General features: G+C 45.7%; 9 protein-coding genes across 9 annotated transcripts; 4 read left to right on the forward strand and 5 right to left on the reverse strand.

The window, feature by feature from the left end:
* The first annotated feature begins 27 nt into the window (after window positions 1-27).
* Window positions 28-3,085, forward strand: LOC6554910 (GPI ethanolamine phosphate transferase 1). Its single transcript, XM_001982196.3, has 2 exons — window positions 28-880; window positions 948-3,085. Exons 1-2 carry the CDS (start codon window positions 100-102, stop codon window positions 2,930-2,932), a joined length of 2,766 nt encoding a protein of 921 aa, XP_001982232.1. The 5' UTR covers window positions 28-99; the 3' UTR covers window positions 2,933-3,085.
* Window positions 3,086-3,542: 457 nt separating this feature from the next.
* Window positions 3,543-6,650, forward strand: LOC6554911. The gene is made up of 10 exons (XM_026983985.1): window positions 3,543-3,850; window positions 3,907-4,107; window positions 4,163-4,429; window positions 4,488-4,836; window positions 4,892-5,077; window positions 5,131-5,300; window positions 5,359-5,506; window positions 5,574-5,815; window positions 5,879-6,353; window positions 6,418-6,650. The coding sequence occupies exons 1-10, from the start codon at window positions 3,707-3,709 to the stop codon at window positions 6,552-6,554; spliced, it is 2,319 nt and encodes a 772-aa protein (XP_026839786.1). The 5' UTR covers window positions 3,543-3,706; the 3' UTR covers window positions 6,555-6,650.
* LOC6554912 lies at window positions 6,564-9,122 on the reverse strand. Its single transcript, XM_001982198.3, has 6 exons — window positions 8,765-9,122; window positions 8,002-8,122; window positions 7,325-7,663; window positions 7,060-7,260; window positions 6,881-6,994; window positions 6,564-6,810 (listed from the first exon to the last, which is right to left on the reverse strand). Exons 2-6 carry the CDS (start codon window positions 8,113-8,115, stop codon window positions 6,691-6,693), a joined length of 888 nt encoding a protein of 295 aa, XP_001982234.1. The 5' UTR covers window positions 8,116-8,122; window positions 8,765-9,122; the 3' UTR covers window positions 6,564-6,690.
* On the forward strand, window positions 8,969-10,471 carry LOC6554913 (cardioactive peptide). The gene is made up of 3 exons (XM_001982199.2): window positions 8,969-9,682; window positions 9,895-9,958; window positions 10,012-10,471. Exons 1-3 carry the CDS (start codon window positions 9,575-9,577, stop codon window positions 10,302-10,304), a joined length of 465 nt encoding a protein of 154 aa, XP_001982235.1. The 5' UTR covers window positions 8,969-9,574; the 3' UTR covers window positions 10,305-10,471.
* Window positions 10,472-13,715: 3,244 nt separating this feature from the next.
* LOC6554914 (probable cytochrome P450 6d4) lies at window positions 13,716-15,491 on the reverse strand. The gene is made up of 3 exons (XM_001982200.3): window positions 14,747-15,491; window positions 14,490-14,692; window positions 13,716-14,429 (listed from the first exon to the last, which is right to left on the reverse strand). The coding sequence occupies exons 1-3, from the start codon at window positions 15,433-15,435 to the stop codon at window positions 13,774-13,776; spliced, it is 1,548 nt and encodes a 515-aa protein (XP_001982236.1). The 5' UTR covers window positions 15,436-15,491; the 3' UTR covers window positions 13,716-13,773.
* Window positions 15,492-15,772: 281 nt separating this feature from the next.
* Window positions 15,773-18,934, reverse strand: LOC6554915 (chorion peroxidase). Its single transcript, XM_001982201.3, has 4 exons — window positions 18,705-18,934; window positions 16,518-18,377; window positions 16,292-16,461; window positions 15,773-16,231 (listed from the first exon to the last, which is right to left on the reverse strand). The coding sequence occupies exons 1-4, from the start codon at window positions 18,869-18,871 to the stop codon at window positions 15,936-15,938; spliced, it is 2,493 nt and encodes an 830-aa protein (XP_001982237.1). The 5' UTR covers window positions 18,872-18,934; the 3' UTR covers window positions 15,773-15,935.
* Window positions 18,935-19,125: 191 nt separating this feature from the next.
* On the reverse strand, window positions 19,126-23,288 carry LOC6554916 (nuclear pore complex protein Nup133). Its single transcript, XM_001982202.3, has 8 exons — window positions 23,011-23,288; window positions 22,782-22,956; window positions 22,217-22,720; window positions 21,852-22,164; window positions 20,952-21,790; window positions 20,209-20,887; window positions 19,604-20,145; window positions 19,126-19,544 (listed from the first exon to the last, which is right to left on the reverse strand). The coding sequence occupies exons 1-8, from the start codon at window positions 23,184-23,186 to the stop codon at window positions 19,170-19,172; spliced, it is 3,603 nt and encodes a 1,200-aa protein (XP_001982238.1). The 5' UTR covers window positions 23,187-23,288; the 3' UTR covers window positions 19,126-19,169.
* A 201-nt stretch (window positions 23,289-23,489) lies between these two features.
* LOC6554917 (wolframin) lies at window positions 23,490-26,545 on the forward strand. The gene is made up of 4 exons (XM_001982203.3): window positions 23,490-23,639; window positions 23,699-23,797; window positions 23,858-25,419; window positions 25,485-26,545. The coding sequence occupies exons 1-4, from the start codon at window positions 23,576-23,578 to the stop codon at window positions 26,316-26,318; spliced, it is 2,559 nt and encodes an 852-aa protein (XP_001982239.1). The 5' UTR covers window positions 23,490-23,575; the 3' UTR covers window positions 26,319-26,545.
* LOC6554885 (sterile alpha motif domain-containing protein 5) lies at window positions 26,465-27,154 on the reverse strand. The gene is made up of 2 exons (XM_001982204.3): window positions 26,633-27,154; window positions 26,465-26,566 (listed from the first exon to the last, which is right to left on the reverse strand). The coding sequence occupies exons 1-2, from the start codon at window positions 27,027-27,029 to the stop codon at window positions 26,562-26,564; spliced, it is 402 nt and encodes a 133-aa protein (XP_001982240.2). The 5' UTR covers window positions 27,030-27,154; the 3' UTR covers window positions 26,465-26,561.
* Window positions 27,155-27,358: the final 204 nt, after the last annotated feature.

Consider the following 27,358-nt stretch of genomic DNA (forward strand, 5'->3'; position numbering starts at 1 on the left):
TTCGACGCTCTAGACAATCCTGGAAATTTAATTCAAATAATTCCTTTCATACATTTGCACACTGAGAACAGCTTACACGCATTTCGTTACACTGAAAACATGTGGAGTGTTCAGGCCTTGGTGGTGCATCTGCTGCTGCTCGGCTCCATCCTGAGCATCTACTTCCAATCGACCGTCTTGTCGGATCTGGAACCTTTGAGTACCCTGCGCGAATTAGGCTTGGAACCGCCCGCGGATCGACTGGTGGTGTTTGTGGTCGATGGACTGAGGGCGCAATCTGTGTTCGCGGACAACTGCAGTTCGGTTCCTGACCTCCGGGAGCTGTTCATTGGCCAGGCACTAGTTGGCATCTCGCGGGCGTGTCCACCGACGGTAACTCGACCGGGACATATCGCCATCTTCGGCGGCTTCAACGAAGATCCTGCTGCGGCCCTCACCAACTTTGGCTGGAATCCGTCCACTTTTGATACCGTTTTTAATAGGAGCAGAAACGCCATAGGCTGGACGCAGGATGTGGTGGCCAAGATCTTCACTCACTTGCCCACGGGTGGAGCTCCACTGCGTTTCAAAACGTTCGCCAGGTCGGACATTTCGGGAAGACTCAGGCTGGATCAGTGGGTTTTCGATAAGGTGCGCAACTTCCTGACCAATGAACAAAATGTGCAGCCATTGCGAAATGCCACCTCGGTGGTCTTCTTTGTGTACCTAGCCGATATCGATCTTGCCGGGCACGCCCACACGCCCTACGGCTTGAACTTCCGGGAAAAGCTTAACTACACCCAACGGGGCATCCGGCAGACCTATGATCTCTTCGAAAGCGTTTTCAAAGACAGTCGCACCGCTTACCTGATGACGGCGGATCACGGGATGAGTGATGCCGGTGCGTTGGGCCCTTGAGTTACCCTGTTTCATCTGTTCACCATTACCCATGCTACCCTCTGTTCTAGGTCAGCACGGTGGTGGCGGAGATCGCGAGGTGGAAACCCCTTTCATCCTCTGGGGTGCTGGTGTTAAACGCTCGGCGCCGGATCCCGTCCAGAACTTCACGGCCAGTGAGAATGGTCCCACCCTGCCATTATACCAGCTGGAACAGACGCAGTTGGCGCCACTTATGTCCGCTTTGATTGGCCTGCCACCTCCCATGAACAACATGGCCCTGATGCCTCTCGGATTCCTGAACACCAGCGTCCAGTACGAACTGCAGGCTCTACACCTGAATACGATGCAGTTGCTGGCTCAGGCCAGGGTTCTGATAAATCGACATGAGGACGGCATTCTCTATCTGTGGCTACCCAAATTTGAGAGTCTGGGGACGGCAGAGATAGAAAACTATCCGCTGAGAATGAAGTATCTGGTGTCCCAGGAAAACCACGACCAGGCCGTTAGGGTGAGTCAGAATATTTCCAAGCTAGCTCAGCAATGCATGGAGTACTACCATGGGTATTATCATCTGCCGCTGCTGGTGGCCACCACTGCCTCCTACTTGGTGTGGTTCTACCTGCTGCTGGTGCGACTTACGCGGGAGTCCATTCATCCCAAATCGGAGCGTGAGGGCTACCTTACATGGATCACTTTGATGATGGGCTTGGGCGGATTGGCGCTTCTGGAGCTAATGATATTGCAGCGGGTGCCCCACTTAACCGCCTTCTATCTGCTGCTGCCCTTCGGAATCCTCATCTTGGCCCTGGCTGAGCGTCCCTCACAAGAAAACGGGCTAGTGTGCCAGTTCCCAGTCCTTCACCTGGTCGGGATCGTTGTACCCGGTGTTCTCCTAATCTTGATGGCCTTCCACAACAGTCACATTGGGCTCCTCTACTTCGCGGTGGTGTGCCTCAATAATCGCAGAGCCTTCTTCAGACCCTCCTTGAAGTTCATTTTCTGGCTTGCCCTTGTCATCCTGCTGAGTGGAATCCTGGTGGTGAAGCAGAACTCAAGCCTGCACTTTATCACTGAGGCCATTGGAACTTATATTGAAAACAGCCACGTGGTCTACTTCAGTATGGTGTTATCCGTCATTCGTCCGCTGGTCCTGGGGCATCAGCAAGCCAAACGTGTTTGGATCGTCAACATGGCGGCTCTACTGGCAGCAGCATACGGAATCTATCAGTGGGATGCGGATCAGCCAGTCTGCACCTATGTTTATGTGGCATGTTGGTCATACCTTGCCTTTGCCTTTCTATCAATCCCTTACAGTGGGACAATGAAACTAAGACGCCGCTTGGAGCTGATAACTTTCAATATGCTGACCGTACACATAATGCTGACCACATCAATTGGTTCGCTCTTTGTTCAGATCATGGTCACCGAGTTTGTGCTAGGCCTGGAGCTCTACGAAGAGAGCATCAGGTACACAGATCTGAAGGCTGGGATCACAGAGCGGGATGACAACCAAGGCACAGAGGACTCACAACCTGGGAGTCCGCTGGAGCACTTAAGGCAATCCTATCGCTATGCGGCACTGATTCTGCTGTACTTCTACGTATCCTTCTTCGGAACTGGCCACTGGTTCTTCAACTTTACATTCAAACCCATTACATCGCGACTTTTCTTCCCACAATTCCAGCTGCACATGATTGCGGCCTTCATACTGCTAAAGATATTCATTCCATCAATCATCGTCATGTCGAGCATATACGCCCTGATATCCTTTGGCCAAAAGAATGTCCGGTCTATCTTCATCTGCCTGTTTCTGATGAACGACTGCATGAGCTTGTACTTCTGCTACTTTGTTAACAACCGAGGCTCCTGGCAGGAGGTGCGAAAGTCGTTAGATCGCCTCCTGGTGTCCCATGTCTTTATCATCCTGCTGCTTGTGTGCTCCTGGATCGCCAAGGGTTTCCTTGTCAACACCAAGGAGATTAAAGCTATACCCAGAGCACAAGTCCAGACGCTCGCCAATGATACCAACTTAGTTCAGGACAGTCAGGCTTAGAGCCGTCCGGATACACGTATGTGCCAAAATTATCAAGTTGCTGTTCATCTTAATTGAAATATGTTGGTCCTGCACCAATGATGAACTCAAAGCGGTAATAAATAATATTTGTATGCCAGTATAAACCATTTTTACGAAAGTATTTAAAGTTCACTGTGGCTCCTTCGATGTAACGCATACGACTAGTAGGATATCGTATGCTAAACAAAAATCTGGGTGATGGTTTCTTAATACCAATGACTCTTATTAGTTGCTACACTAAAGTTTATTATCTAACTTTCGCCCATCAAAGTTCTAATGAAGTTGGCGAGGCAAAGCTGACTACCGTTTCTGGTTATGACATCGCTAGACAAGCATTTGTTTTGGGGCTTCCACACTCGACCCCAAAACCCATTTGCATAAGGGGCAGCCCGACGAATGCGTGTCTGTCGATGATGTTCAATGGGCACCCACATGGGAGCTTCGCCACCCCCGATTTCCACCTCCGTGGAAATTCCGTACTCTTTCCGGGTCTCCACCCGCTGTCCGATGCGTGCGTTGCCTGGCTGCGGGGGTCACGAGACCAGCCATCGATCCAACAGAAGGAAAATTTGCATTCGCCAGGCTTGGGAGATAGGAAAGAAGCGGGTTGACGAGTGTGGTGCGGATGCGTGCCTGGAAGACACAATAATTAAAAAGCGATTTGTCTAGAACCAGGCGGATTTAGGGAGCCAGTGGGTAGGGGTAGGGGGAGCTTGGCGTGGTTCCGCCTCCGGCGGACAGGCCCCACCGAAAATGAGCACCACCCCGAAGTGGTACTGCCGCAACAAATCCCAGCCGATGCACACGTTCGCGGAAATCGGCAAATTGGGCCTGGAGCTGCGTCGGATTACCAAGCGGATTGTGATCGATGTCAACTCGGCGATTTTTAGTGAACATGTAAGTCATTTGCAGCATCTTATTTAAGTTGCTACCCCATAAGTTGCCCCTCGAAGGACACCATTTTGGAGGAGTGCGAGCGGGTGGTGGAGCAGTACTGGAATCTCAAGGACGAGAGCAAAAATGCTGACTTCCAATCGCTCGCCAAGAAGATCAAGAGAAGTCCCTACAATCAGCTGCTGATGAAGAAGTTCCATTTGATAATGGATCTCAATGACAGGCGTTTTTGCCAGCTCACCTTTGTGCTGAAGCGAACGGTGGGTATTTGCATCCAGTATCCTTGCATTCGGAATGATCTTGAAATCCCTTCAGTTGAGCTTCCTACTCCGCAAGTCAATGCAATCGGAGATGTGGCTGAATTGGGCACTGCACATCACTCAGTTGTACAACAAGTGCCGCAAGGTGGAGAAGCCACTGGCTACGGTCGAGGTGGATAAGCCACCGGGTGACGACGACCTGGAGGAGGAGCCCAAGCTGAGCGGCAAGCGGAAGGAGGAGATGCCCGCCAATGTGTGCAGCAATATGTACCCTGCTCTGCTCCTGGCGCTCAAGTCCATTGACTTTGGTTACGTTTTGCAGGTTCAAGTTGTTAGATAACCCATTACATACTCATTTTTAAAGAGCTTCTTTCATATAGTTGGTGGCTCAGACGCGGGTGGAGCAGAATGCCCTGGACTTGGTTTTTGGGCTCTTCAACATGGGCGAGCAGGATGCCTGGCGGGAGCAGCAGAATCTGGAGTCCACCTCCTCCAGCCTGGAGATTCTGCGCACCCTAAACATATCCTTCGCCGCCGGCGATTACCAACCGTATTGTGACTCCGCCCAGGATTACAAGTCCATGCAGCTGCAGATGGCGGAGGAGGGTCTCCAGGATCATGATCGCCAGAGCCTGCGCTGCAAGCACACGGAGAGCTTTCTGCAGAAGGAGCGGGTGTTTATTGCCCAACTGATAGCCAAGGCCACGGAAATTAGTCCAACCATTTTCGGTAAGTTTTGGGCATTTCCGTCGTTCGAAAAAGGATTTCATGTGCCTTCTGATAGACAATGGCAAAAAAGGACCTGTGGATATGAACGCGTACATTGTGAAGGGCTTGCGGCTGCTCTGGTCCTATGTGGGCATTATCTTGGATCACATACTGCTCTGGTGGATTGACAATCCCGTGTCCTGCTATCGCCTAACCCATATCGATTCCATACGCAGCTGGCTCTATCATCAGAGTGTTAATGGTCAGTAAACTATATAAATATATGCATCAATAGGCATATACATTTCTTTGCAGATATTCCTGAACCTGTTTTTTCAACGCTTCGTGGAATTGGTGAAATCCTTACAGGATTTGTGTGCAACAACATTTGGGATCAGCTCTTTCGTCTCACCTTAATATCCTCCAATAATACCAATCGCTTGGTGAATGTGGTAGCTGAGCAGTATCGCGATTGCCCAAAGAATGTGATACACATGCATATACTTTAATATATTCCATTTCTAAAAGGACTCATTCCTTCAGGAATTTGGAACCCCAACCGGCACCGTGTGGATCAGTATATTCGCCAACCTCGTTAATCTGAGTAACCAATATTTCTCCAATCTGGAGGCGCACAACAACTCCAGCCTGCTGCCGGTTGCTGAACAGATACCCATACTCCATAGGCTGGGTAAGATGGGGATAAGTTCATTATCACAGATCGACTCGCAATATTCGCAATTCCCATCCATTTGCAGACCATTCGGTGCATTCAATGCGCCTCTGGGTCACCGAACAGGCGAAGCTCCTTTGCTGCGAGTGGAAAATGGACCGATTCTTCCAGATTCTGGAGCACGATGTCAAACTGTGCCTGAATGTCTTCATTACCTTCCAACTGCCCAAACTCACTGCCGACCTGAGCGATATACTCATGCTGGTTTGCGTTGCCCTGCGCACCAAGCTCATCGCCGAGGTCAACGCCAATATAGACAAGCTAAAGGTAGGACTTATCTGTGCGACAGGGAGTTGATACTAATTACCCATAATCCTGCTGATCCCCCAGAAAACCACCGACGAGTGTGTTCAGATACTGTCCGCAGTTTGCCGAGTGCTCAGCCTAGCCAACTTTACGCTGTGTTTTCCTGCCGCCAGCTTCTGGCAACGCGAGGTGTACAACAACGATGAGAAGAGCCTCTATGTGGGCTACGTGCTGGACGAGATCTATCTGCCCACTATACGTGCCACCAAGGACATTGTCATACTCAAGCTGATCCTAAAGCTGATCTGTGAGGCCTGGCTGGACTTTATCTACCAGAAACGCATCCGCTTCAGTGTGAACGGAGCGGTGCGGTTGCTGAATGATTTCGATGATGTGCGTGAGTGGATCCTGGCCTGCAGTTTGCTGGACGAGGAGCAGCTGGATAAGCTGAGCAACCACGAGGTGCTGCGCATGTGCAAGGGTGTGGGCAAGATTCTGCTCCGAAAGCCGGAGGATGTGATCTCCATCACCCAGTCGCCCAAGTACGACAAGAAGTCGCGTAAGTTGTGGTTGAACATCCATCTGGATCCTTTTCGGTAAGGATTTTTCCGTTCTTCTTGCAGAGGATGCCTCTGCCCAGGACACGCAGCTGCCTTCGGAGATGTTTGTCTCCAATCAGAAGCACTGGCTGCAACTGAGGGCCAGTGGAGGCAACGGATTTCCGTTCCTGAAACTGTGCTGCGGCGATGTTGCCATGTAGATGACCTCGTCAGGGGGTACAAATGTTTATTGAGTCGCTAAAATGCTTTACAAAAGTGAGGGTCTAGAATATATTATATATATATTAGAAAAAGGGCAACTATGGTTATGGTTTTTCTCTTAAGTGGAAATCTCCCCTAGGCGGGCACCTTGCGACTAATGATCTTTATCAGCTCATCCACGCGCTCGCTCTTGCCGGCGAATTGTTTTGGATGCGGTCCAATCATTTGAATGATCATCGGCACGTCTTGCGAGACCTAAAAGATACGAAAATACTCGAACATTTGACAGCTGTCAATTTGGTCTAAGCCGAATATAGGTCAATACCTCGAGGAAGCGGACGAGGGCCTTCAAGGTGCGGAAGATCTGGTCTTCGTTGGGACTGCTCTGGAAGAACTGAAGAATGGCCATGGCCAGCTCCACGGCAATATCGTCGAATACCTGCAGATATATATAAATCATATCCTGAATATAGGATCATTTATAATACTGTGCATACCACTTACCACAGTCTTCACTTCCTTGATAGCAATGTTGTACAGGATCATGCTGCCAATGTTTTTCAGCTGCGGGCAATTGGATAGGATGCAATGGACGGCCACCTTGGTTGTCACCCGTATATTGGAGATGGTCTGACCATTGTACTCCCACTCGGAAATATACAGCAGCCATTCGGATGGACCCAGGTTCTCAAAGAGATTGCACATCTGAGACATATTGAGACGAAAATATAGTGCACTGGTGCAGCCATTATCACATTGATGGACCTACAAACATGGCCCAGGCCTGCTGCTCCTCGGGCGTCTGCTTGTCAATGTCCTGGGCGTAGTTCATCAGTGTGTGATCTCTTCGATCCTGGTGCAGAATGATGATCACATCATCCTTGAGCGCCGCATAGGCCAGCGTGCGGATCAGGTGTATCCGTGTGTCCGGTGAGAAGGCCTGATTGTCCCGCAGGACGCGCTGCACGAAGATCAGAAAGTTGTCGCCCAGCGCCCAGGAGCCGTCGTCCTCGATCAGGTACTGGTGCAGCTCCTCCATGGCCACCTCCTCCTCCTTGTAGATCTTGCCATCCAGCAGTTTCACTAGGCTCTCTAACTCAGTCTTTATCTGTGGCGATCAAAGCGGAAAGGATAAACTATTTAATATCTGATGGGTACATAAATACCCCATTAGGGATTGGATAATATAAGTTACGCATTAAATGAAGCTTCCAAAAGTGCATGTAATTGTTTACAAACAAATTGGCCAGTTTGTGTATACAAGGAACCATTTTTGTTGAAATGTTTGAATAAATAATCGCATGCATTGCAAACATGGCAAAGAAATTAGCCAAAAAGAGTCCTATAGGCTAAAGTGACTGTAAATACTATTTTTGTTTAGCAGCCGTTTTTAGTCCAAATTTTGTATCTGATTCTTGGATACAGCATCCTACTCGGTGGACTTACATCAATGTCTTTGAGGACCAGCGCCGGTTCGCGTGGGACTTCCTTCTCCTCCGTGGACTTGGAGCGCTCCTTGCCATTCTGGGACTGCTGTTGTTGGGCTGCGGGCTCTGACATCGCTGGTCTATTAATAGCCGAGTGAGGAAATTATAATAATAAAATAAATTGTATACACGAAAATAAACGAATATGCATTTGCATGGGCCACAACAAACTTTCGCTGCGCAAGAGCAGCGTCACTCGCAGGGCCATAAAATTGCAAGGATTTTCACTTTTTATTCGATATTATTTTTTACGAGCTGCTTGCGTTAATGTTGTAATTTTCAGCGCAAATTGCCGCTGAGGCGTGCTGAAATGTTTACAATTTCGGCAACAGAAATATGCGAGGAATTTGATGTTTCATATAAACAAAGAGGCGGAAAAGCATTTAACTTAATTAACAGCAGAGAAGAAAGAGAGCAGGGAAATGAAAGGGAAAAGGAAAAGCGGTTGCCGGCGGACGCAATGGTAGAGGAAAAGTTGTCAAACCGAAGTGTGACAGTAAAACTGAGGAAAACTCAAAATAGCCGTGGTATTTTTAGTTTTTTACTTTACGTAGACAAAAACAAGGTACAGAAGATTCTCAACTGGCAACACGAAATTGCATGCAATGTGATATAAACGATTTTTCCGGCCTCATCCGACAGAAATTAGTCCATTATAATCAAATAAAATGTGAGATATTCCCACTAAATTTGCATAATTTATAGATTTCCAAATTACTCACGTGCTATTTTAGTGATGTGACACAGAAATTCCTTCACTTTCGACACCAATTTCTGGGAAAGTCGAGAAAAAAACACAATTCAGAACTCAACTAGGGCACAAATGCTATCACTTGTTTGTACAAAATTCCGAAGATGAATATATGGTTATTTATTTTCCAGATCATGCAACTTTTGTATAATTTTTCATTCAATTCCGGAGATCGAGTAGCACGCGAACCGTTTTAGCAGAGAGTCGCCTAGAAATTGCCTCTGTTTGTTCGGAAAAGTCCCGTGGAAGTGTGAGGAAAAGTTTCGAAAAATGCACACTCAATGGCGTAGGAGCGGAGCGATCTGTGCGAGTGCTTTCGGATACATCCGATCGGGTCGGGTCTATATAAATAGATACACTTGCCTCAGTTCGCTCGCGAGCGAATTAGGGCCAATGCAGCTGCACTGGCCAAAATCAGTGGGCATTGTGTGGGACTTACGCCCACTTTAAGCCTGTCCAGTTCGGTTTCAAATTGAAGTGGTTTGCAGTGGTTTTTATTACGCTCTGCAAGGGCAAGGACCATCCTTCACACGTCAATGCAATGTTAATGTGCGGGGGCGACCCGGCTGGGAAAGGTCGGGAAAAACACAAAAAGCCATTAAGTGGCAACCAAAATACATTCCAGGCCCAGCTGGGGGTCCTGTCGCCTTCTGAAAGCAACAAGTCTCACATTGCGTAGCCGAGATGTTGACCAAGGCCCAAGCTGTTGCCACTTTCATTTGGCTTTCGAGTGTTAAGCGCATCGGTTGCTAAGTGGATCCTTATTAAAAATACTCCCGCAATGAGAACGTTCATGAGGATTTCCCTGAGGCTGGTCGCACTCCTGGTTTGTTTCATCTGCTCCCAGGCGTCGCTGGAAAGGGAGAACGAGGGCCCCAATATGGCGAATGTGAGTTATCAATGCATAAACTATTTCACAAATACCAAACAAAAAGCGAAAAGACATTGTGAAATTAGCGTATTTGTGCCTAATGCTACTAATCGAAATTGATAACATGACGCATTGTTGAAATTTCATTTGGTATACACACATAATTGAATAGTTGCTACCTTATTAATCTTGATTTATAATTAATTTATAATCGCTCGGTTTGTTTGCAGCACAAGCTAAGTGGCGTTATACAGTGGAAGTACGAGAAGCGACCATTTTGCAATGCATTTACAGGTAATTTTAATAAAATATATATTACTATGCATTACAATCCGTAAGACTTGCAGGATGTGGACGAAAGCGTACGTATCCCTCGTACCCTCCATTCTCGTTATTCAAGCGCAATGAAATCGAAGAGAAACCCTATAACAATGAGTACTTATCTGAAGGTCTCAGTGATTTGATCGATATTAATGCCGAGCCCGCTGTGGAAAATGTCCAAAAGCAAATCATGTCCCAGGCCAAAATCTTTGAGGCCATCAAAGAAGCCAGCAAGGAAATCTTCCGGCAAAAAAACAAGCAGAAAATGTTGCAAAATGAAAAGGAGATGCAACAATTAGAGGAGCGCGAGAGCAAATAAATCGGACAAATCGGATTTATCGGAATAATCGGATTGATGGAAAGTAAATTGACTGCATGGTTACCACACTGGTTTTGTTATTGTACATACTATCTTTATCCATGACTCCTTGAATTGTGAAGAATTCTACAGCACTGGCATTGCATTCAATAAAAATTGTTGACCTCACTTTCTGTTGTTTTTTGGACTACTATATTTATTGGTAAAACAGCCAATTATACACCACCATTTAAAGAGCTCATTATTTTTACGAATATGAATATACAATTTGTTAACCTATGCTATCTCTTCGTGGCATTAGTAATTGGTAATCGCAGTGGGTTCCCGTATCAATGCATACTAACGATAACGATAAGGGCAATCATAAAATTTATTTCAACCGCAAATAGATGGATTGCACCTGCAAAACCTTTGCAGAAGACACCTTTGCAGAAGTTGACCCAAAAAAATAAATATTTTTTACAGCTATATAATTTACTTTAGAAGAAATTATTTACTTTAATTTGTCTTAAAAGAAAAAACGATTAGTCTTGTAAATTTCTCTCCACTCTACCGCCCAAAACTGCCACACCCACATTTGGGAACAATTATATGTATAATGTTGTACCAATTCAAAACAATTAAAAAATGCCCCAAGGCTGAAGTTCTATACTCCATAACTCAACTAATCTTAATCGGATTTTGAAGTGGCATACCTTTAAGTGTTTCTGTCGCAATTCTCTAAAAATCTGCATTCAAATTTAGAAAATTTTTTAAATTACATATTTTTGTTATTTTTCTGATGTATAATGTTGTACCAATTCAAAACAATTAAAAAATGCCCCAAGGCTGAAGTTCTATACTCCATAACTCAACTAATCTTAATCGGATTTTTAAGTGGCATACCTCTAAATGTTTCTGCGGCAATTCTCTAAACATCTGCATTCAAATTTAAAAATTTATTTTTTTAAAATTTTTTTATAATTTTTCTGATGTACCAATTCAAAACAATTAAAAAATGCCCCAAGGCTGAAGTTCTATACTCCATAACTCAACTAATCTTAATCGGATTTTTAAGTGGCATACCTTTAAATGTTTCTGTCGCAATTCTCTAAAAATCTGCATTCAAATTTAGAAAATTTTTTAAATGACATATTTTTGTAATTTTTCTGATGTATAATGTTGTACCAATTCAAAACAATTAAAAAATGCCCCAAGGCTGAAGTTCTATACTCCATAACTCAACTAATCTTAATCGGATTTTTAAGTGGCATACCTTTAAATGTTTCTGTCGCAATTCTCTAAAAATCTGAATTCAAATTTAGAAAATTTTTTAAATGACATATTTTTGTAATTTTTCTGATGTATAATGTTGTACCAATTCAAAACAATTAAAAAATGCCCCAAGGCTGAAGTTCTATACTCCATAACTCAACTAATCTTAATCGGATTTTGAAGTGGCATACCTTTAAATATTTCTTTCGCAATTCTCTAAAAATCTGCATTCAAATTTAGAAAATTTTTTAAATGACATATTTTTGTAATTTTTCTGATGTATAATGTTGTACCAATTCAAAACAATTAAAAAATGCCCCAAGGCTGAAGTTCTATACTCCATAACTCAACTAATCTTAATCGGATTTTTAAGTGGCATACCTTTAAATGTTTCTGTCGCAATTCTCTAAAAATCTGCATTCAAATTTAGAAAATTTTTTAAATGACATATTTTTGTAATTTTTCTGATGTATAATGTTGTACCAATTCAAAACAAATAAAAAATCCCCCAAGACTAAAGTTCTATACTCCATAACTCAACTAATCTTAATCGGATTTTGAAGTGGCATACCTTTAAATGTTTCTTTCGCAATTCTCTAAAAATCTGCATTCAAATTTAGAAAATTTCTTAAATGACATATTTTTGTAATTTTTCTGATGTATAATGTTGTACCAATTCAAAACAATTAAATAATGCCCCAAGGCTGAAGTTCTATACTCCATAACTCAACTAATCTTAATCGGATTTTTAAGTGGCATACCTTTAAATGTTTCTGTCGCAATTCTCTAAAAATCTGCATTCAAATTTAGAAAATTTTTTAAATGACATATTTTTGTAATTTTTCTGATGTATAATGTTGTACCAATTCAAAACAATTAAAAAATGCCCCAAGGCTGAAGTTCTATACTCCATAACTCAACTAATCTTAATCGGATTTTTAAGTGGCATACCTCTAAATGTTTGTGGAGTAATTCTCTAAAAATCTGCATTCAAATTTAGAAATTTATTTTTATTTAATTTTTTGTAATTTTTCTGATGTATGATGTTGTAGAAATGTAAAAAATTGTGGTGGCATACCTTTGAAGGAAGGAACACATAGTTATTGCCGCTTTTAATATTTGTTTAGGAAACATATTTTCTTGTAGCCCTATAATTCCCAACTAGTTCTAGTGAAGACTGTAAGGCATGTCTTCTAATTTAGAGTCGAGCAGTGAGTGAAGTGTATGTGTAGTGTATGTACCGGTGTATGTATGCATGTATGTATGTATGTATGTGTGTATGTATGTATGTATGTATGTATGTATGTATGTATGTATGTATGTATGTATGTATGTATGTATGTATGTATGTATGTATGTATGTATGTATGTATGTATGTATGTATGTATGTATGTATGTATGCATGTATGTATGTATGTATGTATGCATGTATGTATGTATGTATGTATGTATGTATTTATGCATGCATGTATGCATGTATGTATGTAGTGTATGTGTTATTTGCACAAAGTAGTAAAAATTGTCCTAATTAAAGCCTGAAGAATGTTTAACTTACTGGAAACATATTTTCTTGTACATAACATAACAACATAATTCCCAACTAGATCTAGTGAGGACTGTAAGGCATGTCTTCTAATTTATAGTCACAAAATATTTCAAGTAATCTCTCTTACCGGTCGAGCAGTGAGTGTAGTGTATGTGTTCTTAAGTGTGATTACTTGCAAGATCACATTGGCATCCCTCTTGAACAAATAACCAGGAAAATGTAGTGGCATACCGAAAGTTTGTTTCCAAATGTTGCCACGCCCACACTATTGAAAAATCTGATATTTTTTCATTTTTGAATATGTATATCATGTAAATTTCTATAAATTTGCTAACAATTTTTGTCACACCCACTCCAACGCCCACAAACCGCCCAAAATTGTCACGCCCACATTTTCGAAAAATGTTGTGGTATTTTTTCACTTTTTTATATATCTTGTAAATTTCTATAGATGTGTAAAAAAATGTTTATGTTTTTTTTTAATTTTATTATGTTTTTTCCCAATTTCTACCGATATTCCAGAAAATGTTGAAATTTCTCGTTTGCACTCCTGTAGCTGAGTAACAGGTATCTGATAGTCGGGGAACTCGACTATAGCATTCTATCTTGTTTTTTATATGAATAAAAATCATTCCAAATAACTATTGTATTTCATCACCGTAGTGCTTTTATGGTAATTTGGGCACTCTTTTGGACAATCGCACTCGCACTCCATGCTTGGGAATCAGGGCAATGCCACTATTCTCGAACTCTATTTCGCTCCTGCTCATCACCTCGACTTTGAAGTTCTGCAGGATCTTGATGATGGCTAGTTTGGAGTTAATACGACCCATCCTCTGGGCAATGCAAATCCTGGGACCCTCGCCAAACGGCATGAAAGCTGTGGGATTGAAGTTGCGACTCTGCTCCGAGAAACGGTCGGGATCATAGGTCTCCGGGTCCGGGAAGTACTCCGCATCATGGTGTATGCCGTACAGGGAGATCACAACTGGAGTTCCCTTCGGAATGACGTGGTTGGTGTCGGGCACAATGTAGTCTTGGGTGCACTCGCGGTTCAGGATGGGAAGACCAGGATATTTCCGTATGGTTTCCTGCACACACAGATCCAAAAACTCCATTTTGTGCAACGAATCGTAGGTGATCCTTCCGTCGTTTTTGGCCAGTGTCTCGTCCACTTCGTCCTGTAGGCGCTTCAGTAGTTCTGGATACTGGGCCAACTCGTAGATCGTAAAGGCCGCTGTCGATCCGGTGGTCTCCTGACCAGCTATGTAGAATATAAAAGCCTGAGCGGTGATCGCCTCCAAGGAAATGGTTTTAATATGACCTGAAAACATTAAGCTACTTAGTCTATCTTAATCGGTATTTAGATTGTATTATCACTTACCATCTGGTGTCTTCTGGATGCTGAAGGACTTCTCGTCATTCTCGTCTATCTTGCCGGTATTCCTCAGCTGAATGAGCAACTGCAGCAGATCCTTGCGCACTATTCCATGTTTCTCGCGGTACTCAACGGTTTCCTTCACAATCTGCAACATGGCCAGGCCAACTGGATTTTTGAAGCCTATTCTGAATAGGAACTGTGCTATCCTACAAGCTAATCCATTAAACACAGCATAACAAAAGCCCTCAGGTATCACTTACGAGGGCACCAGGAAGATCATCATGCCAAACAAGGCATTAAATCTATTATTGGCTCTGGCCAGCGACACCAGTTTACGGAACTTATTGTCAGGATTCTCGAAGCTATTTACATCCAAGCCAAAGATAGTCGAGGCTATTATATCAATGGCATAGTTTTGCATCACTTTCTTCATATCCACCTCCTTGAAGCCCTCCTCCGGCAGCTCCTTTTGCAAATGGGCCACCATCTTGTCGCCAATATCCTCGGAGGTGCTGAACATGCTCTTCAACTTTCCGGATGTGAAACACGGCGACAGCATGTGCCTCATCGACCGCCAGCTCTGACCCCGTAGCGAAAAGATATTGGCCGACAGCGGATCCCGCTCCTCATCGACGTACACGCCGCGGTCGTGGAAGCTGGCGAAATCCTGGGCCAGCACCCGGCGAGCCAGGTCCGCGTCTCTGACCAGAACAGCCGGACGGAATAGCAAGTAAATGCCCAAGACGCGCTCTTTACTCTTCACATACACATCGTAGATGGCCAAGCCCATGCTTTTCTCCTGCCTCCACACGCTGTCCAAGCAACCGAATGGAATCCCGGAGTGCTTGTCAACTGGAAATCCGCGACGCTCCCAGTACTCATAGTGGCGCTTCAGATAGAACCACGCCAATGTCAAGAGCGATATGGCCAACAAAACCAGCGAAAACATAGTCAACGTATTTGGACCTTTCTTGTGCGCAACCTTTCCCTACGAAAGCTAATATATAACTGACTATCAAACTGAAGAGCTTCTACTTTTATACGCTAAAACTCAACGATTATTTGTTCTCTTTATCAGTAACGTTCTCTTAATTCTTTATAGCGAAGAATTCTTAATGAACAAAGCTATATTGATAGTCTTGATAGTAGCTTTATATTCGTGGTGAAATGCAACTGTTTAGCGTACGCAAAACAAAGCTTTTTGTTATAAGCTAATCAGTATTATATACAAAAATGCTAAAAGGTCGATTTATACAATAATTTAGAATATAGATCTTATAAAACAATTATTTTTAAAAATATTTTCGTTTACTGCTTATTTATGATAAGCTGCTGTTTAGTTTATATACTTTAGTATAGCAACTCTATTTCAAAATCGAAGAAACCGGCTTAAGAGTATATGGTTTATATATTATTAAATAATCAATTGATATGTGTCCTCATTCCTAGCTAGATCCCTTTATCAATATGTAAAGTTACATTGTGGGTTTGATGATTTGCCTTGGACATTACTCGCACCGAAGTGGATCCCCTGCTGATGCCTGTACTGTGAAGATCTTTTGGCTGCTGTTTCTCGGACCAGGGCTTGAAATCGAAATGAGATCCCTCCAGGTCCTGGCAATCCACATGGGGGTTACCTCCATCGCGCAATCTCTGCATAACATGCTCTCTCACTCGGGTAATTCCATCGGAGTTGCGACAAATGATGGCGGCCAGACTTGTTTTGTAGATCTCCGCCAACTGAGCTGCAGGATCAGGTAGAAGGTGGTTCTCAGTGAACGAATAGGAGTTCGAAGGACACTTACCTTTGGTGAACTTCTGTGGGCCCATTTTCCTTTCGTACCAATGGGAGTCGCCCAGTTTGAGGCGTAGAAACTGGTCGGACACCATGCAGCTGAGCAGCGGTCCAAAGATGGCTCCATCCAGTGGCGGCTCACTAAGTGCACCCGTATAGACATCTACATCTTGCGGAGATCTGCAAGCAAAAGCGTTTACCCCTAAGGCAACACAATAAATCATAAGTTTTCTTACTCATAAATCTGCCGGATGGAGTCCAACGTAGCGTTGTCAATGGCCAGAGACATCTGCGCCCACGTATCCACCGGCGGCAGGCGACAATGGCGACGGAAGACTGGATACGAGGGTATGCCATGATCCCGACCCCTTTGAATGTTCAAGGAGACCAAATCGAGTCCACACAGAGGCACCCTATCCTCGGCAGTGCCTTCGAACAGCTTCTGGGTAACCTCCAGTGAAAAGAAGCGATCCACTTGCATCACCGGAGTATTGGCCGCTGCCATCAGGGCGTGGTCAATGCCATGCTCCGTCCAGAGCGAGAATGGATTGAAGAGCATCTTGTGCAGTTCCATGGCCTCGGGACTGCTGTTATCCCTTGAGATATTAAACAATCCCGGCAGAAGGGTGTGCGCAAATCGGAATGCGGCTGCTGCAAAGCAATTGGCAATACTTGGATCCACATCCGGGTCATATGTATCCGGAGCATTTAGATTGTGCTTGGCTGGCAGCAAGCCCTTGACCTCGCTGAGATTCTGCCCGAGCAGCACAGGCAAAAACTCATTGTATGTGATGTGCGCCATCTGAGCACCCAGAATCTTGCGGGCCTCCTGGTAGAGGCGCTCGTCTTCCCAGTGTGGATTCTGCTCCTGCAGTTGCCGAGCCAAATAGTTGTGATGCCTGGCCCACAGCAGATGCATGGATGTGAGCAGCAGGTTCTCATTGGCCCGGTCGTCGCCAGACTCGAAGCAGTATTTACCCAGTCGCGTCATCTGGACTCGATTGCAGCCATCTGCCGGATTGGAGGAGATGGGCAATAGCTGGCGACCATCATCTGTGAGAAACATCCGCAACGATCCATTGATAAAGCTGCGCAGCTGATTTTGCCGCTGCTCCAGATTGCCGTACACGACGGAGGCATCAATAAAAGCCGTGGCCTGGTTCAGCTGCATCCGTGGACCAAATCTACCCGTGGGCGCTGGAGCAGATCTCACGAAATTCATGCAACTGATGTTGTACTGCTTGTAGTAGGGATCATCTGGCAGAATTTCAACCGGATAGCATTCCGGATGCTGCTCACGAGTGGCAGCCACACAGCAATCGATTGACTCCCCCTCCTGCGAAGTGGTGAGCGATGTGGCTGTGATGTCGTGGTCCATGAACTGACCAAATACGGCCAGCATCACCGTGAAATTCGAGTCCGTCTCGTAGCTGGAACGATGGATTTTCAGAGAGACCTGACGCGCGGGCGGTAACCGTCCATGATGACTAACGCGGGGAGCAGCAATGCCATCCGCATAATCCGGAGACACCATGCGACGGTACGGAACCATCGAGGCTCCGTAAGTTCTGGGATGTTGCTTATTGTTACACACTCCGGTGGATCTTCTATAGCGTGCATTGAAATCGCAATCCAAACGGAGCACCGTAGGATCGGGAAGCACTATCTTGGGTCCCCAACCAATGTTGCTGCGTCCCGGCTGTTTGGTGTAGTTAAACCTCTTGGCTATATCCATGGTGGCCTGGTTCTCCACATAGCCACGCCGAGCCAGTTTTCTCGCCTCTGGATTCGTGCTCAAGGAACGATAGTGCCGGAAGGACGGCGTATTCACCTCGTTGGGCTGCAGACCTTCCTCCAGTATTTCCCGATCTCCCAGAGCCTTAATCCCAGCACTGACCGCCTCGGCACCATCATGATTGCCCAATGCCGCTTGCTGGAGCGCCCATTCGGCCGCCGGTTCATCTGGCAGTGGCCTGTTTGGGGCCAATTCGCCATCCGTTCCATTGACGACGAAAAAAAAGCTGGGACCCCCGTCCGCTCTGCCCAGGGAATCGCTGAACACCAGGGCCAGGCACAGGGCGGTTAATACAATCGCTCTGTGGTTGGGAAAGTGAAATTACTTTGTGGTTTGCTTGCTGCGGTTAGGCGCGACTAAACGTTCACAATGGGTCAATAATAGAGTATTAAATATCCCAATGGAAGGGGCTGGAAAATGTGTCTCACTGTTTAAATTTCTTTAAAGAGCGCAAAAGTATCCTTTTAGGAAAACAGCACCTAGTTATTAAAGCTATTGTTTTTAGGCATAACACAATTTTTATGGTGTCACTGTTTTTGTTCAGGTGTCACCTCAGAAAGGTTACCTTTAACACAGCCTAACCAATTTGTACTTTTGCCGCAGCTTCTACGCTTCGATTCACACTCACATAAAGGTGATGCCCATGCAGCACTGGAACTGTCGCATCTTGTTGCGTCGCGAACGCGGAGAAACGCCGCCCGGAAAGACACGCTCCGGTCCCTGATACGGCGGCAGGACCACATATCCTGAGCTACTGGGAACGGCATCGGTAAGCGGCGTTGTTTCGTCCGTCATGATCAAAGTTAAACTGATGCGCACCGGCGACAAATGCAAACAGCACAGCTGCCTAGCCAGGCCGACTCTAGAGTTGCACCGAACACTTGGTGGGCTTCCGACTCTCCGCTCGCCACACTTCAGATACTTTCGCCGGCAGAGCCCGGCTGCGACAAAGCAACTTAGTTTATAATATTTTATAATGCCTGCGTTTGAGCGACGCAACAACAAGGCAGGCAACTGTCCACCGTCCAAGAACACCAGCCATCATTTTAAATTCTTAGCGTAAACTTTAATAAACGACATGTGAGGTGCTTGATTAGACTTCCATATCGTCTGGCTGTTTGAACATGTCGGCCACATACTCGTAGGTCAGTTTCAACAGATACTGGAACGGTTTCTGCTGCGGCAAGTCGCCGAGCTCCACGCTCTCCAGAAAGTCTTCCATGGGTGGAAAAAAGTTCTCAGACTCGTGGCCCATCAGCTGCGAGATTTCGATGATCTTGAAGAAGAGCAACTTCTGCATGTAATGCACTGCATTATTGGGATCGTAGTCCGTCCAGTTATTGCGCTTTATGGCCGCACACCAGATCTTGTGACGCATATCGTAGGGCTGTTCCACATAGCTCAGAAGTTCTAAAGCTTTACGGAACTCCGTTTCGGTGGCAGTTTCATTTTCCTCGGCGATGTAAAGCTGTGTACAAGAATTACAAATTATAATCAAAGTAAGTATTACAATTTGTGCAATCTTACGTTGATAATCTCCTCTGCTTTGAGCACCTTCTGTTCTGTTGGATCGAAGCCAAAGATTTCCAGTACGTCATGACCCAGTTGCGATTGATATTCTACCAGCGTAAGATCTGCATTGATCTTCTCCACTTGGGCAGTTAAATCGGATTCGGCTGCCGCGAAGGCAGCCAGTTTGGCTAGCGAAAGCATAGACTTCTTGCGGGCTACAAACTCCGTTTCGCATTGGGCCAATTCGTACAGTACCTTGGCAGCCCGCTCGAAGTCACCGTTGAATATCAGCTGGATCCAGCCTAGGGACGGATGGTCGCGCATGAACTGAGCCAAAGCCGTCTGGTTGCCCTTGAAACGTTCGAAGACCTCGCCGTGCCGGTTCTGGCGCAGGTGCCAGTTGATGGCAAACTGCGAGAAGTCATATTCCTCGTACTTGCGGGTGTAATCGTCCAGCCGCTCTTTGTCCTGCGTCTCATCGCAGATTAGCACCAGGCTCTGAAAATCGAGGTACTTCTCAGCAAGCTTTGCGGCGTACTCGTATTGGCGATCTTTGACTGGAAAATAGGCCGTATGATATATGTAAGCGGTATAAACTATGAATAGAATGGGAAACTTACTCAGTACAGAGATGAGTTCCCTTCGCTGAGCCTCAAACTGCTGCTGCAACACATTGAACTTCTCCGAGTCGCGCACACTTTCTAAGTAAGTTTTCCGTCCGTCCAAAACCAAATCAATCAGTTCGAATATCTGTTGGTACAATTGATGCTTTAGCTCAGTCTCGCTAACGCAGTGGCCGCCATAGCGAACGCTAATGTCAATGAGGCGAGTCAAAGTGTCGCGAACACCAGCACTACCAGCCATCGCAGTCCAGGGAAGATTCTCGCAGGATGGTAGTTTGTCGCTGTTCAGTCTAAAGCTACTTGCGTGCTGCTCGCGATGCCTGAACACTTGTCCCAAAACGTCCAGGACTATAGAGTTTATGTCGTTGATAAAGTGGGCCACTGATACGGTGGTCTGACTCTGAGCAGCAATACGATCGTCAGCAATATCCGAAAGGGCCTCGAACACGTTTTGGAACTTCAACAGCTTCACGTAAAATATATCCTGGTACGTAAGGCTACCATGAGGCTCCTCTTCCCATATCGCTACGGTGGCTTCGATAGCCTCTTCAATCAGCTTGGGCAGTTTGGTCTGCAAGGATCGCAGAGCCATGGCAGCCACTATCTTTTCGCTGATATCAGATAGAATAAAGCTGGTGGGTTTTAACAAATGGCTTCCGCAAGGTATGGCGTTTAACTGTAATAAAAATAAGAATGTATTTTATTAATAATCTACGCACATGAACAGTTTGTGATTATACCTTTTCCCAAACTCCACTGGAATGCAAAAACGTTATGAAGTGCTGGAAAGCAATGATCTTGTCCCTTAGTTGATTGATAATCTGCATGGAACGTGAGCTTCCGATGGCATGCCTATTAATTTCCTGATCTCCCAGGGCCTCCTCCCATCGGGGATCGGATATTGGAATATCCTCCGCCAAGTCCTCGGCGATGGTAATAACAATTCTATCCAACTTGTAAGCATCCATGGGTGCACCATTTGGATCGGCCCCAGTGACGTTGCGAAGCAGCTCATCAACGATTGTCTTGACCATGTTGCTGTTGCGTTTCAGGTGATACAGGAAGGCTGCCTTCAGTTGCCCAACCTCATCGCTAAGTTCGTTGTACATTTCATCCGGATCCAGTTCGAAAAGATGCAGATTGTGAGTGCTGCCAGTCACAGCAGACTGGTCGGGAGCTCCGAAGCTAGCGTTGAACGAAGTGGGAGCATACAAATCTGGCGTGTTGCAGGAGCTCATGTTCATCATTTCGGTACCATCAAAATCGCCCGGTGTAATAGAAACTAGACCGTGTGTGCGGCTAAAGAACAAGGGCAATTGACTGCAGATGGCGGCACTCAAAATGCGATCATCATGCAGATGGAACTCAATCTTTTCCGCCTCTAGCTCTGCTGTCGGCACGGAGCTGGACAAGTGCAGAGGATACACAACTTTGGAAGTATACAAATAGATGTGACTACTGCCGACTACAAAACGCAGGCTGAGGCAATCCTCCTCAGTCTTGGCACTAAAGAATTTATTGATCTTGAGCGGCGTGAATGACTCTAGGAGCATACTTTCTGCCTGGGCACTGCCAGTAACTAAAACACATAATATTATCATATCATATCATATACAAATTAGCTTTCAGAAATTTCTTACCCAGAGCGTAGCACATTTGTGGAGCATGAGCAGCATTCACAGCTCCAGCCAGTATGTAGGCTTTGTTCTTTACCAAATGGAAGTCCAGCAGATGGAGATCGATCTCCACATTATCCGCTGGGAGTCTGACGTTCCAGAACTTCGTTTTAAACTCTTCGCGTATCCTGCGCACCATCTCTGCATCCTCATACAGAAGGTTTTCGGTGTTTCCCTTGTTGGAGAGACTCCAGCGCTGGATTGCTCGATCAGAAAGCACAGCCACAACAGTTTCTCCACTTTCTGAATTGCTCTCGCAGCACATGCCGACCAAAACCTTAAAAACAAATCTTGAGAATTTGATCCCAAAACTGATCGAAGATACTTACTTGATCTTTGTCTGCACCCGTGTTCATTCCGATCAAGATGGAGGCAAACTTTTTGCCAAAACCACCAAGGAAGCTAGTGGCTGGCTTGATAGTCTTATGGTGCAGTGTGTAACGCCCATTGGTCAGTCCTACCCGCAGGAACACCAGATTGCAGGTGGTTGTAACGGCTAGGTAGCCCTGCTGCGTTGGCAGACTGAGCAGTTGGACAAACTCCTGACCAGTTAAGATGGAGAGATCCACAGAGTTCCCATCGTGTGCAATCGATGACCAGTAGCGAACTTCTCCCGTGGCAGATACCGCTATACAGGAGGCCATTTGCTGACCCTCCGTTTGGAAAACACTAATTAGATCACTCTTGTGACCCAGGTCACTGTAGGGTAAAGTCAATTCCCGACACTGGGCCAGGCCACCTCCACGTCTTGCCAGTTTGCCTACACGAGGTGGCGAACCCGATTTGGCCGTGTCCTTATACTGCCAAATCAACAGGCGTCTGCCTTGGACAACCTGAAAGAGGAAATGGTAATGATTGCTGAACCAGATGAAATACAAGTTGCTGTAACATTACCCAAGCCCAACCATTTTGCGTCACTTTGGCTGTTACTGTGCCCGCTCCTGGACCTGCGAAGGTTAGTGCTTCATTGACCACCACCGGCAGTGGGCAACCGAAGCTCTCGACCGCATTGTAATCGGACCGGATGCCGGGAATGGACTGAGTGGAGCGCACGGACAAGCTGAGCCGGCTGAAAATGGTTAATTGATGAGGGGTGAATTCCAGGAAGATCCGGAGCACATACCTGTTGGTCAGGGCAGTCTTTTTGAGGTTCCCCGGCATCTGGGCGCAACTGGCGCTGCCGCCAAAAATTGATTTTCGCGTGCTGTCAGCCGAAGCCGCTGGCATGCTGTACCTGCGTGCGCCTGAAGAAGACTCACGGGATATGCCGTACAATTGCTTCTGCAGATTTCTCTCCATTTTTTGTGCTGGGTGTTATTTAAAAATGTCTATAAACAACAAATAAACAACTATTTTTGCAACCGCAAACAATCTAGCCGGCATGCGTGTGAATCGATTATTTATGGCGCAATATCGAAATCACAGCTAAGAAATTTCGAATTAATTATCGATTATAAGTCACGACATTATGCACATTATCTACCCAACTTAAAATATAAGAAATTATTAATACTGTGTGAGCGATAAATAATTTTATTTTATTTATTTTCTTTATTTATTAACAATTTGCGGATGTCTTAATATTCGTGAGTCCATCCCTAAAAGAAGTGCATACACGATGCCATCACTAAGTCAAGACTAGAATTATTTCATAGCTTTTCGTAAACAAAACGAAAAACTCCAAGCAGATGGCCACCTGGACCCAAAATGAGCCGACAGGTGTTACCAAGCGCAGACGTTGGAATCTGGAAGGTAAATCTTAGAGCTTTGAGTGATATACGACCAGAATGTATCCACATACTCCCTTAAAGATCGTGCCTCTTTGAACAAACTTAAGCATCACATTGCCGAGGAAGGATGTCCCCAGATGCAATACGATCTGGCCAAAGAGTTACTCGATAGTGCTATAGGTGAGTATAGAGATTCGTAGAAGAACTACAAGATAATGTAGATTGCCGTGCCCGCCGTAGAGCCGAATCTTGCCAAAGGTAATCAGAACCAGAAGGCCGTCAACTGGCTGGTGAGTGCCGCACACAATGGACACGAGGATGCGGCCAAGCTGCTCCGCCAGTGCTACAACAATGGCAGCGGTATTACGGCGGAGAATGCGGACGAGGTGCGACGCTGCCTGGCCATGACTCCTGGCGAACGGGCGGCCAGAAAAGCAGCCCGGGAGCTCTTTGCCTGCCTATCGAATGGAAACGAGCATATTACGCCCAAGCAGTTGGAGCGCAAAATGCGGCGCATCTACAATTTGCAACGCAAACGACGTCGACGCGACGATGACCGCTCCTCTTCGAGCAGCGAAGGAGAACAGGAGCCGGAGTGCGAACCCCTCGAAGATGTGCCCACTATTGACCTAGCCAATGTGGAGCGTCGTCGCCTCATCACCGAAGCTCATCTCGTTTCGGCAGCTTCCAATTACAGTGCCGGACAAATGCCCAGCGTTAATGATGCTCTCACATTATCCGTCCCGGATCCGAGAAGCTTGGACCATGTACCCTGCTTCTACCGCATGATATTCCACCCGCTCATCTTCTTCACGCTCTTCTACCACCGGCTGCTCAACTTGATTGTGTCCATACCCAACGTCATTCCGCTGAGTGTACGCTGCAGTGTGCTCGTTGCAATCTCTTGGTGGAGCAGCCGACACATGCTGCCCCTGGTCAGCTATTACCTCAGTCTGGGCATCATGATCTGGGCCACGTGTAAGATGCTCAAGACCAAACAACAGTTCGTGGACTTCCGCATCTGGTCGGGACTGTTTCTGAGCTACGGGGATCAGAACATTGAGGCGGACATTGCGGAGCAGCGCTTTTTACGCAACAATATGAAGCCGTACCTGTACTTCTTTTGTGCCTTCATTTGCAACCTGATCGTCTACCCGCTGGTTACAGACGCCTGGCTGCCACACTCGGAGCTGACTATTATCTCTGGAGCCTTCACCTTTATCACCGTGTGCGTGTCTATGTACGCCTCCTCCCACCTACTGCCTGACTGGCTAGTGATCGTTTCCTTTGCCGTAAATGTGCTTGCCAAATATCCGTACGAAATGGACGAGGTTGTGTCCACACGCTGGCGCTTTCTTGACCTACGCGTACCTACCTTCTCATCGTTTGTCATTGGCAATGGGATTGAATTCTGTTTGAATTGCCGCACTGCCTTGTATCTGTTTATTCCTGTGCTGCTAATTATGATGGCCAAGCGCTCCCGTTGGCATGGAGTCTACACATTCCTCATCCCGCACTGTGTCACGCTCAGTTGGCTGCAAGTGTGCATTGCCACCTCGCAAAGTGCCACCGTGTTTGGAGTGATGCGTGCGGCCCTCGGCTTGGCTGGAATTGTCTTGTTCCTTCCTCTGTTCGGAATCGTGGCACTGCTGGTGCCTGTCTTCGTGGCCATAGATAGTTTGGGACTGGCCAGTGAGCAGCTCAGGTGGGGCAGCACGGCTCTCGCCTGCGGGCTGGTGGTTGTCCTGTCCTGCATTTTGGCGTTAAACCGAGCCACCCAGAAATACATCACAATGCTGCAGGTTAGTGTTATCTGGATAACCAAGTTTTAAGTGCCTTGTTCATATATTAACAAATAACCTTTCAGCTCGTCATGGCCATCACAACAGCGTGCTTATTGGTCTTCCCCTATATGACCTCTAGCTTTAAGGACACGCCCCGCTTTAATGCCATGCCCAGAGTGGGTCTGCACTCGCTTTCCGAGACGAATACTCTGCCCTGGGATCGCTTTTATGCACTTTGTGCTCAACCTCTTCACGAGCAGCCGAACAAGATAAAGGCCCAGCTGCGCTGTTCCCATTTGAATGGAATGCCCGTGACATGGCAGGGCAGCGTCTCCAAAGTGGAAATCTCGCGGGTGTCTAATTTTTTGGAGGATTTCATTACCAACTATCTGCCCGTATGGCTGGGCAGGATGCTGCGCTGCTTGCATGGCGAGAATATATCGCAGCACTTTAAATGCGATCCCGAACTGGATGCCCAGTGCGAGGAGTGGCAGAGCGTAATCAAGACCTTTAATGTTCAGAGCGGTAGTTGCACACTGCAGCGTTGGAATCGCTACGAGTACGAGCTGCTGGTCAAGGTGGGCGCCAAGAAGAGTGGCCGGCTTCTTGGCCGTTCCGCCACTACAGATGTGATCCTACAAGCTCACCATGACTTTGGGAACTTCACTCGGCTCCTAAGCGAAGGCGATGTTGTACTTTTCTACGGAATCTTGCACAATTCTCGGCTTTTAGCTGACAACGTGCAGGTGAAGCTGAAAACCATTGAGTGTGTGGAATGCCGGTCGCGGGATTTGGGTACGGCCAGCATCGAGCGTGTGGTGGCCGCTTCACCCATGGATGCTCGTCTCCAAGATTTGATGAGAGGCATCAAATACTTGTTGAACGCTTTGTTGAATCCTTTAATTACATTCAAGTAATTTTCATTCTATTAAAAGACTCACAGGAAAATGAGTTACTTGGAAATCGCTCAGCCCATTTTATTGACCCAATAAAATATGTATTATTTGCAGTGAGAGGAACCTGCTTTCTGCTGCGGCAGTATTTAAAAAATTATATTGGTTGATTATGTTTAAGATTGGTTGGGGTTATAATCCATACTCCATTAAGCGTTTTATTGGTTCTCAAAAATATATAAGAAACCTTATCACTGAAGCCTTTCTTTATTCTAAAATATGTAAATGTTATTATTAGTTTTTTCTTGTTTGTATTGTTTGAGGTAACTGATCCACACCTTTGACATTTAAGTCGAAAAAGTCCCGAGATAAGCCCTTTTTCGCCATCTTTGGTGAAGATGTTAGCCAATTCGCAACAGGTACTTTTGGAAAATCCTGATTCTCCAAGCTCTTCAACGAATCAAACTCAACATCCGGATCCAATTGCAGTTCGACATGATTGTGCAGCTCACAAGGCTCCGTGCAGATGAACTTTTCGGGTGCGTTGATCAGGAACTGGACTCCGTCCAGTAGGAGCTTTCTGTGGGCAGGATCATCCACTCCCATCACGATTAGATCGCTGGCGATAATTAACTTGCAGCGGGCAAGGCTGTCGTAGCCCCGCTCCACGAATTTACCGGCGTACTTCTCCATGGTCAGCAGCACCAACCACTCGCGTACAGCGTGTAGACACATCCTAGTCCTTTTACTCCAATCTTTAGATCTCCAAATTGTACACTTTCAAAGCTGTCAGTTTTGACAACTGGGAACTTTACAGTTTTGATATGGCATTCCATACATTCTCAATAATATTCAGTTATAAAAGATTTTCTTTGTTGCTAAAGCATAATAAATAATTTAATAGTTAGTTTTAAAATAAAATTTAAGCAAAAAAAACATTCCTTTGTTCTGCATGATGCTTTTTATTAACAATGCGGGCACTAATTATTTTAGCTAGATACAACTCGAATTATAATAATACATTTAATAGATTTTAAATTGTATTTCATTTGGATCGTGCACCC

This window comes from Drosophila erecta, unplaced genomic scaffold, assembly GCF_003286155.1.
Source record: "Drosophila erecta strain 14021-0224.00,06,07 unplaced genomic scaffold, DereRS2 tig00000000-arrow-pilon, whole genome shotgun sequence".
NCBI classification, from domain to species: Eukaryota; Metazoa; Arthropoda; class Insecta; order Diptera; family Drosophilidae; genus Drosophila; species Drosophila erecta.

Coding starts and splice junctions, on each gene's coding strand:
- LOC6554910 (XM_001982196.3), top strand. CDS start 100: ATGTGGAGTGTTCAGGCCTTGGTGGTGCATCTGCTGCTGCTCGGCTCC. Junction 881..947: donor TCACGGGATGAGTGATGCCG/GTGCGTTGGGCC, acceptor CCTCTGTTCTAG/GTCAGCACGGTGGTGGCGGA.
- LOC6554911 (XM_026983985.1), top strand. CDS start 3,707: ATGAGCACCACCCCGAAGTGGTACTGCCGCAACAAATCCCAGCCGATG. Junction 4,108..4,162: donor CCTTTGTGCTGAAGCGAACG/GTGGGTATTTGC, acceptor AAATCCCTTCAG/TTGAGCTTCCTACTCCGCAA. Junction 5,301..5,358: donor ATCGCGATTGCCCAAAGAAT/GTGATACACATG, acceptor TCATTCCTTCAG/GAATTTGGAACCCCAACCGG.
- LOC6554912 (XM_001982198.3), bottom strand. CDS start 8,115: ATGTCAGAGCCCGCAGCCCAACAACAGCAGTCCCAGAATGGCAAGGAG. Junction 6,995..7,059: donor TCAAGGAAGTGAAGACTGTG/GTAAGTGGTATG, acceptor ATATATCTGCAG/GTATTCGACGATATTGCCGT. Junction 6,811..6,880: donor CCCTCGTCCGCTTCCTCGAG/GTATTGACCTAT, acceptor CGTATCTTTTAG/GTCTCGCAAGACGTGCCGAT.
- LOC6554913 (XM_001982199.2), top strand. CDS start 9,575: ATGAGAACGTTCATGAGGATTTCCCTGAGGCTGGTCGCACTCCTGGTT. Junction 9,683..9,894: donor AGGGCCCCAATATGGCGAAT/GTGAGTTATCAA, acceptor GTTTGTTTGCAG/CACAAGCTAAGTGGCGTTAT. Junction 9,959..10,011: donor ATTTTGCAATGCATTTACAG/GTAATTTTAATA, acceptor TAAGACTTGCAG/GATGTGGACGAAAGCGTACG.
- LOC6554914 (XM_001982200.3), bottom strand. CDS start 15,435: ATGTTTTCGCTGGTTTTGTTGGCCATATCGCTCTTGACATTGGCGTGG. Junction 14,693..14,746: donor ATGATCTTCCTGGTGCCCTC/GTAAGTGATACC, acceptor ATTAGCTTGTAG/GATAGCACAGTTCCTATTCA. Junction 14,430..14,489: donor CATCCAGAAGACACCAGATG/GTAAGTGATAAT, acceptor TAATGTTTTCAG/GTCATATTAAAACCATTTCC.
- LOC6554915 (XM_001982201.3), bottom strand. CDS start 18,871: ATGACGGACGAAACAACGCCGCTTACCGATGCCGTTCCCAGTAGCTCA. Junction 16,462..16,517: donor TCCATCCGGCAGATTTATGA/GTAAGAAAACTT, acceptor TTTTGCTTGCAG/ATCTCCGCAAGATGTAGATG. Junction 16,232..16,291: donor CCCACAGAAGTTCACCAAAG/GTAAGTGTCCTT, acceptor CTGATCCTGCAG/CTCAGTTGGCGGAGATCTAC.
- LOC6554916 (XM_001982202.3), bottom strand. CDS start 23,186: ATGGAGAGAAATCTGCAGAAGCAATTGTACGGCATATCCCGTGAGTCT. Junction 22,957..23,010: donor AAGACTGCCCTGACCAACAG/GTATGTGCTCCG, acceptor AACCATTTTCAG/CCGGCTCAGCTTGTCCGTGC. Junction 22,165..22,216: donor CGGGTGCAGACAAAGATCAA/GTAAGTATCTTC, acceptor TTTGTTTTTAAG/GTTTTGGTCGGCATGTGCTG.
- LOC6554917 (XM_001982203.3), top strand. CDS start 23,576: ATGGCCACCTGGACCCAAAATGAGCCGACAGGTGTTACCAAGCGCAGA. Junction 23,640..23,698: donor CAGACGTTGGAATCTGGAAG/GTAAATCTTAGA, acceptor ACTCCCTTAAAG/ATCGTGCCTCTTTGAACAAA. Junction 23,798..23,857: donor GTTACTCGATAGTGCTATAG/GTGAGTATAGAG, acceptor TGCCCGCCGTAG/AGCCGAATCTTGCCAAAGGT.
- LOC6554885 (XM_001982204.3), bottom strand. CDS start 27,029: ATGTGTCTACACGCTGTACGCGAGTGGTTGGTGCTGCTGACCATGGAG.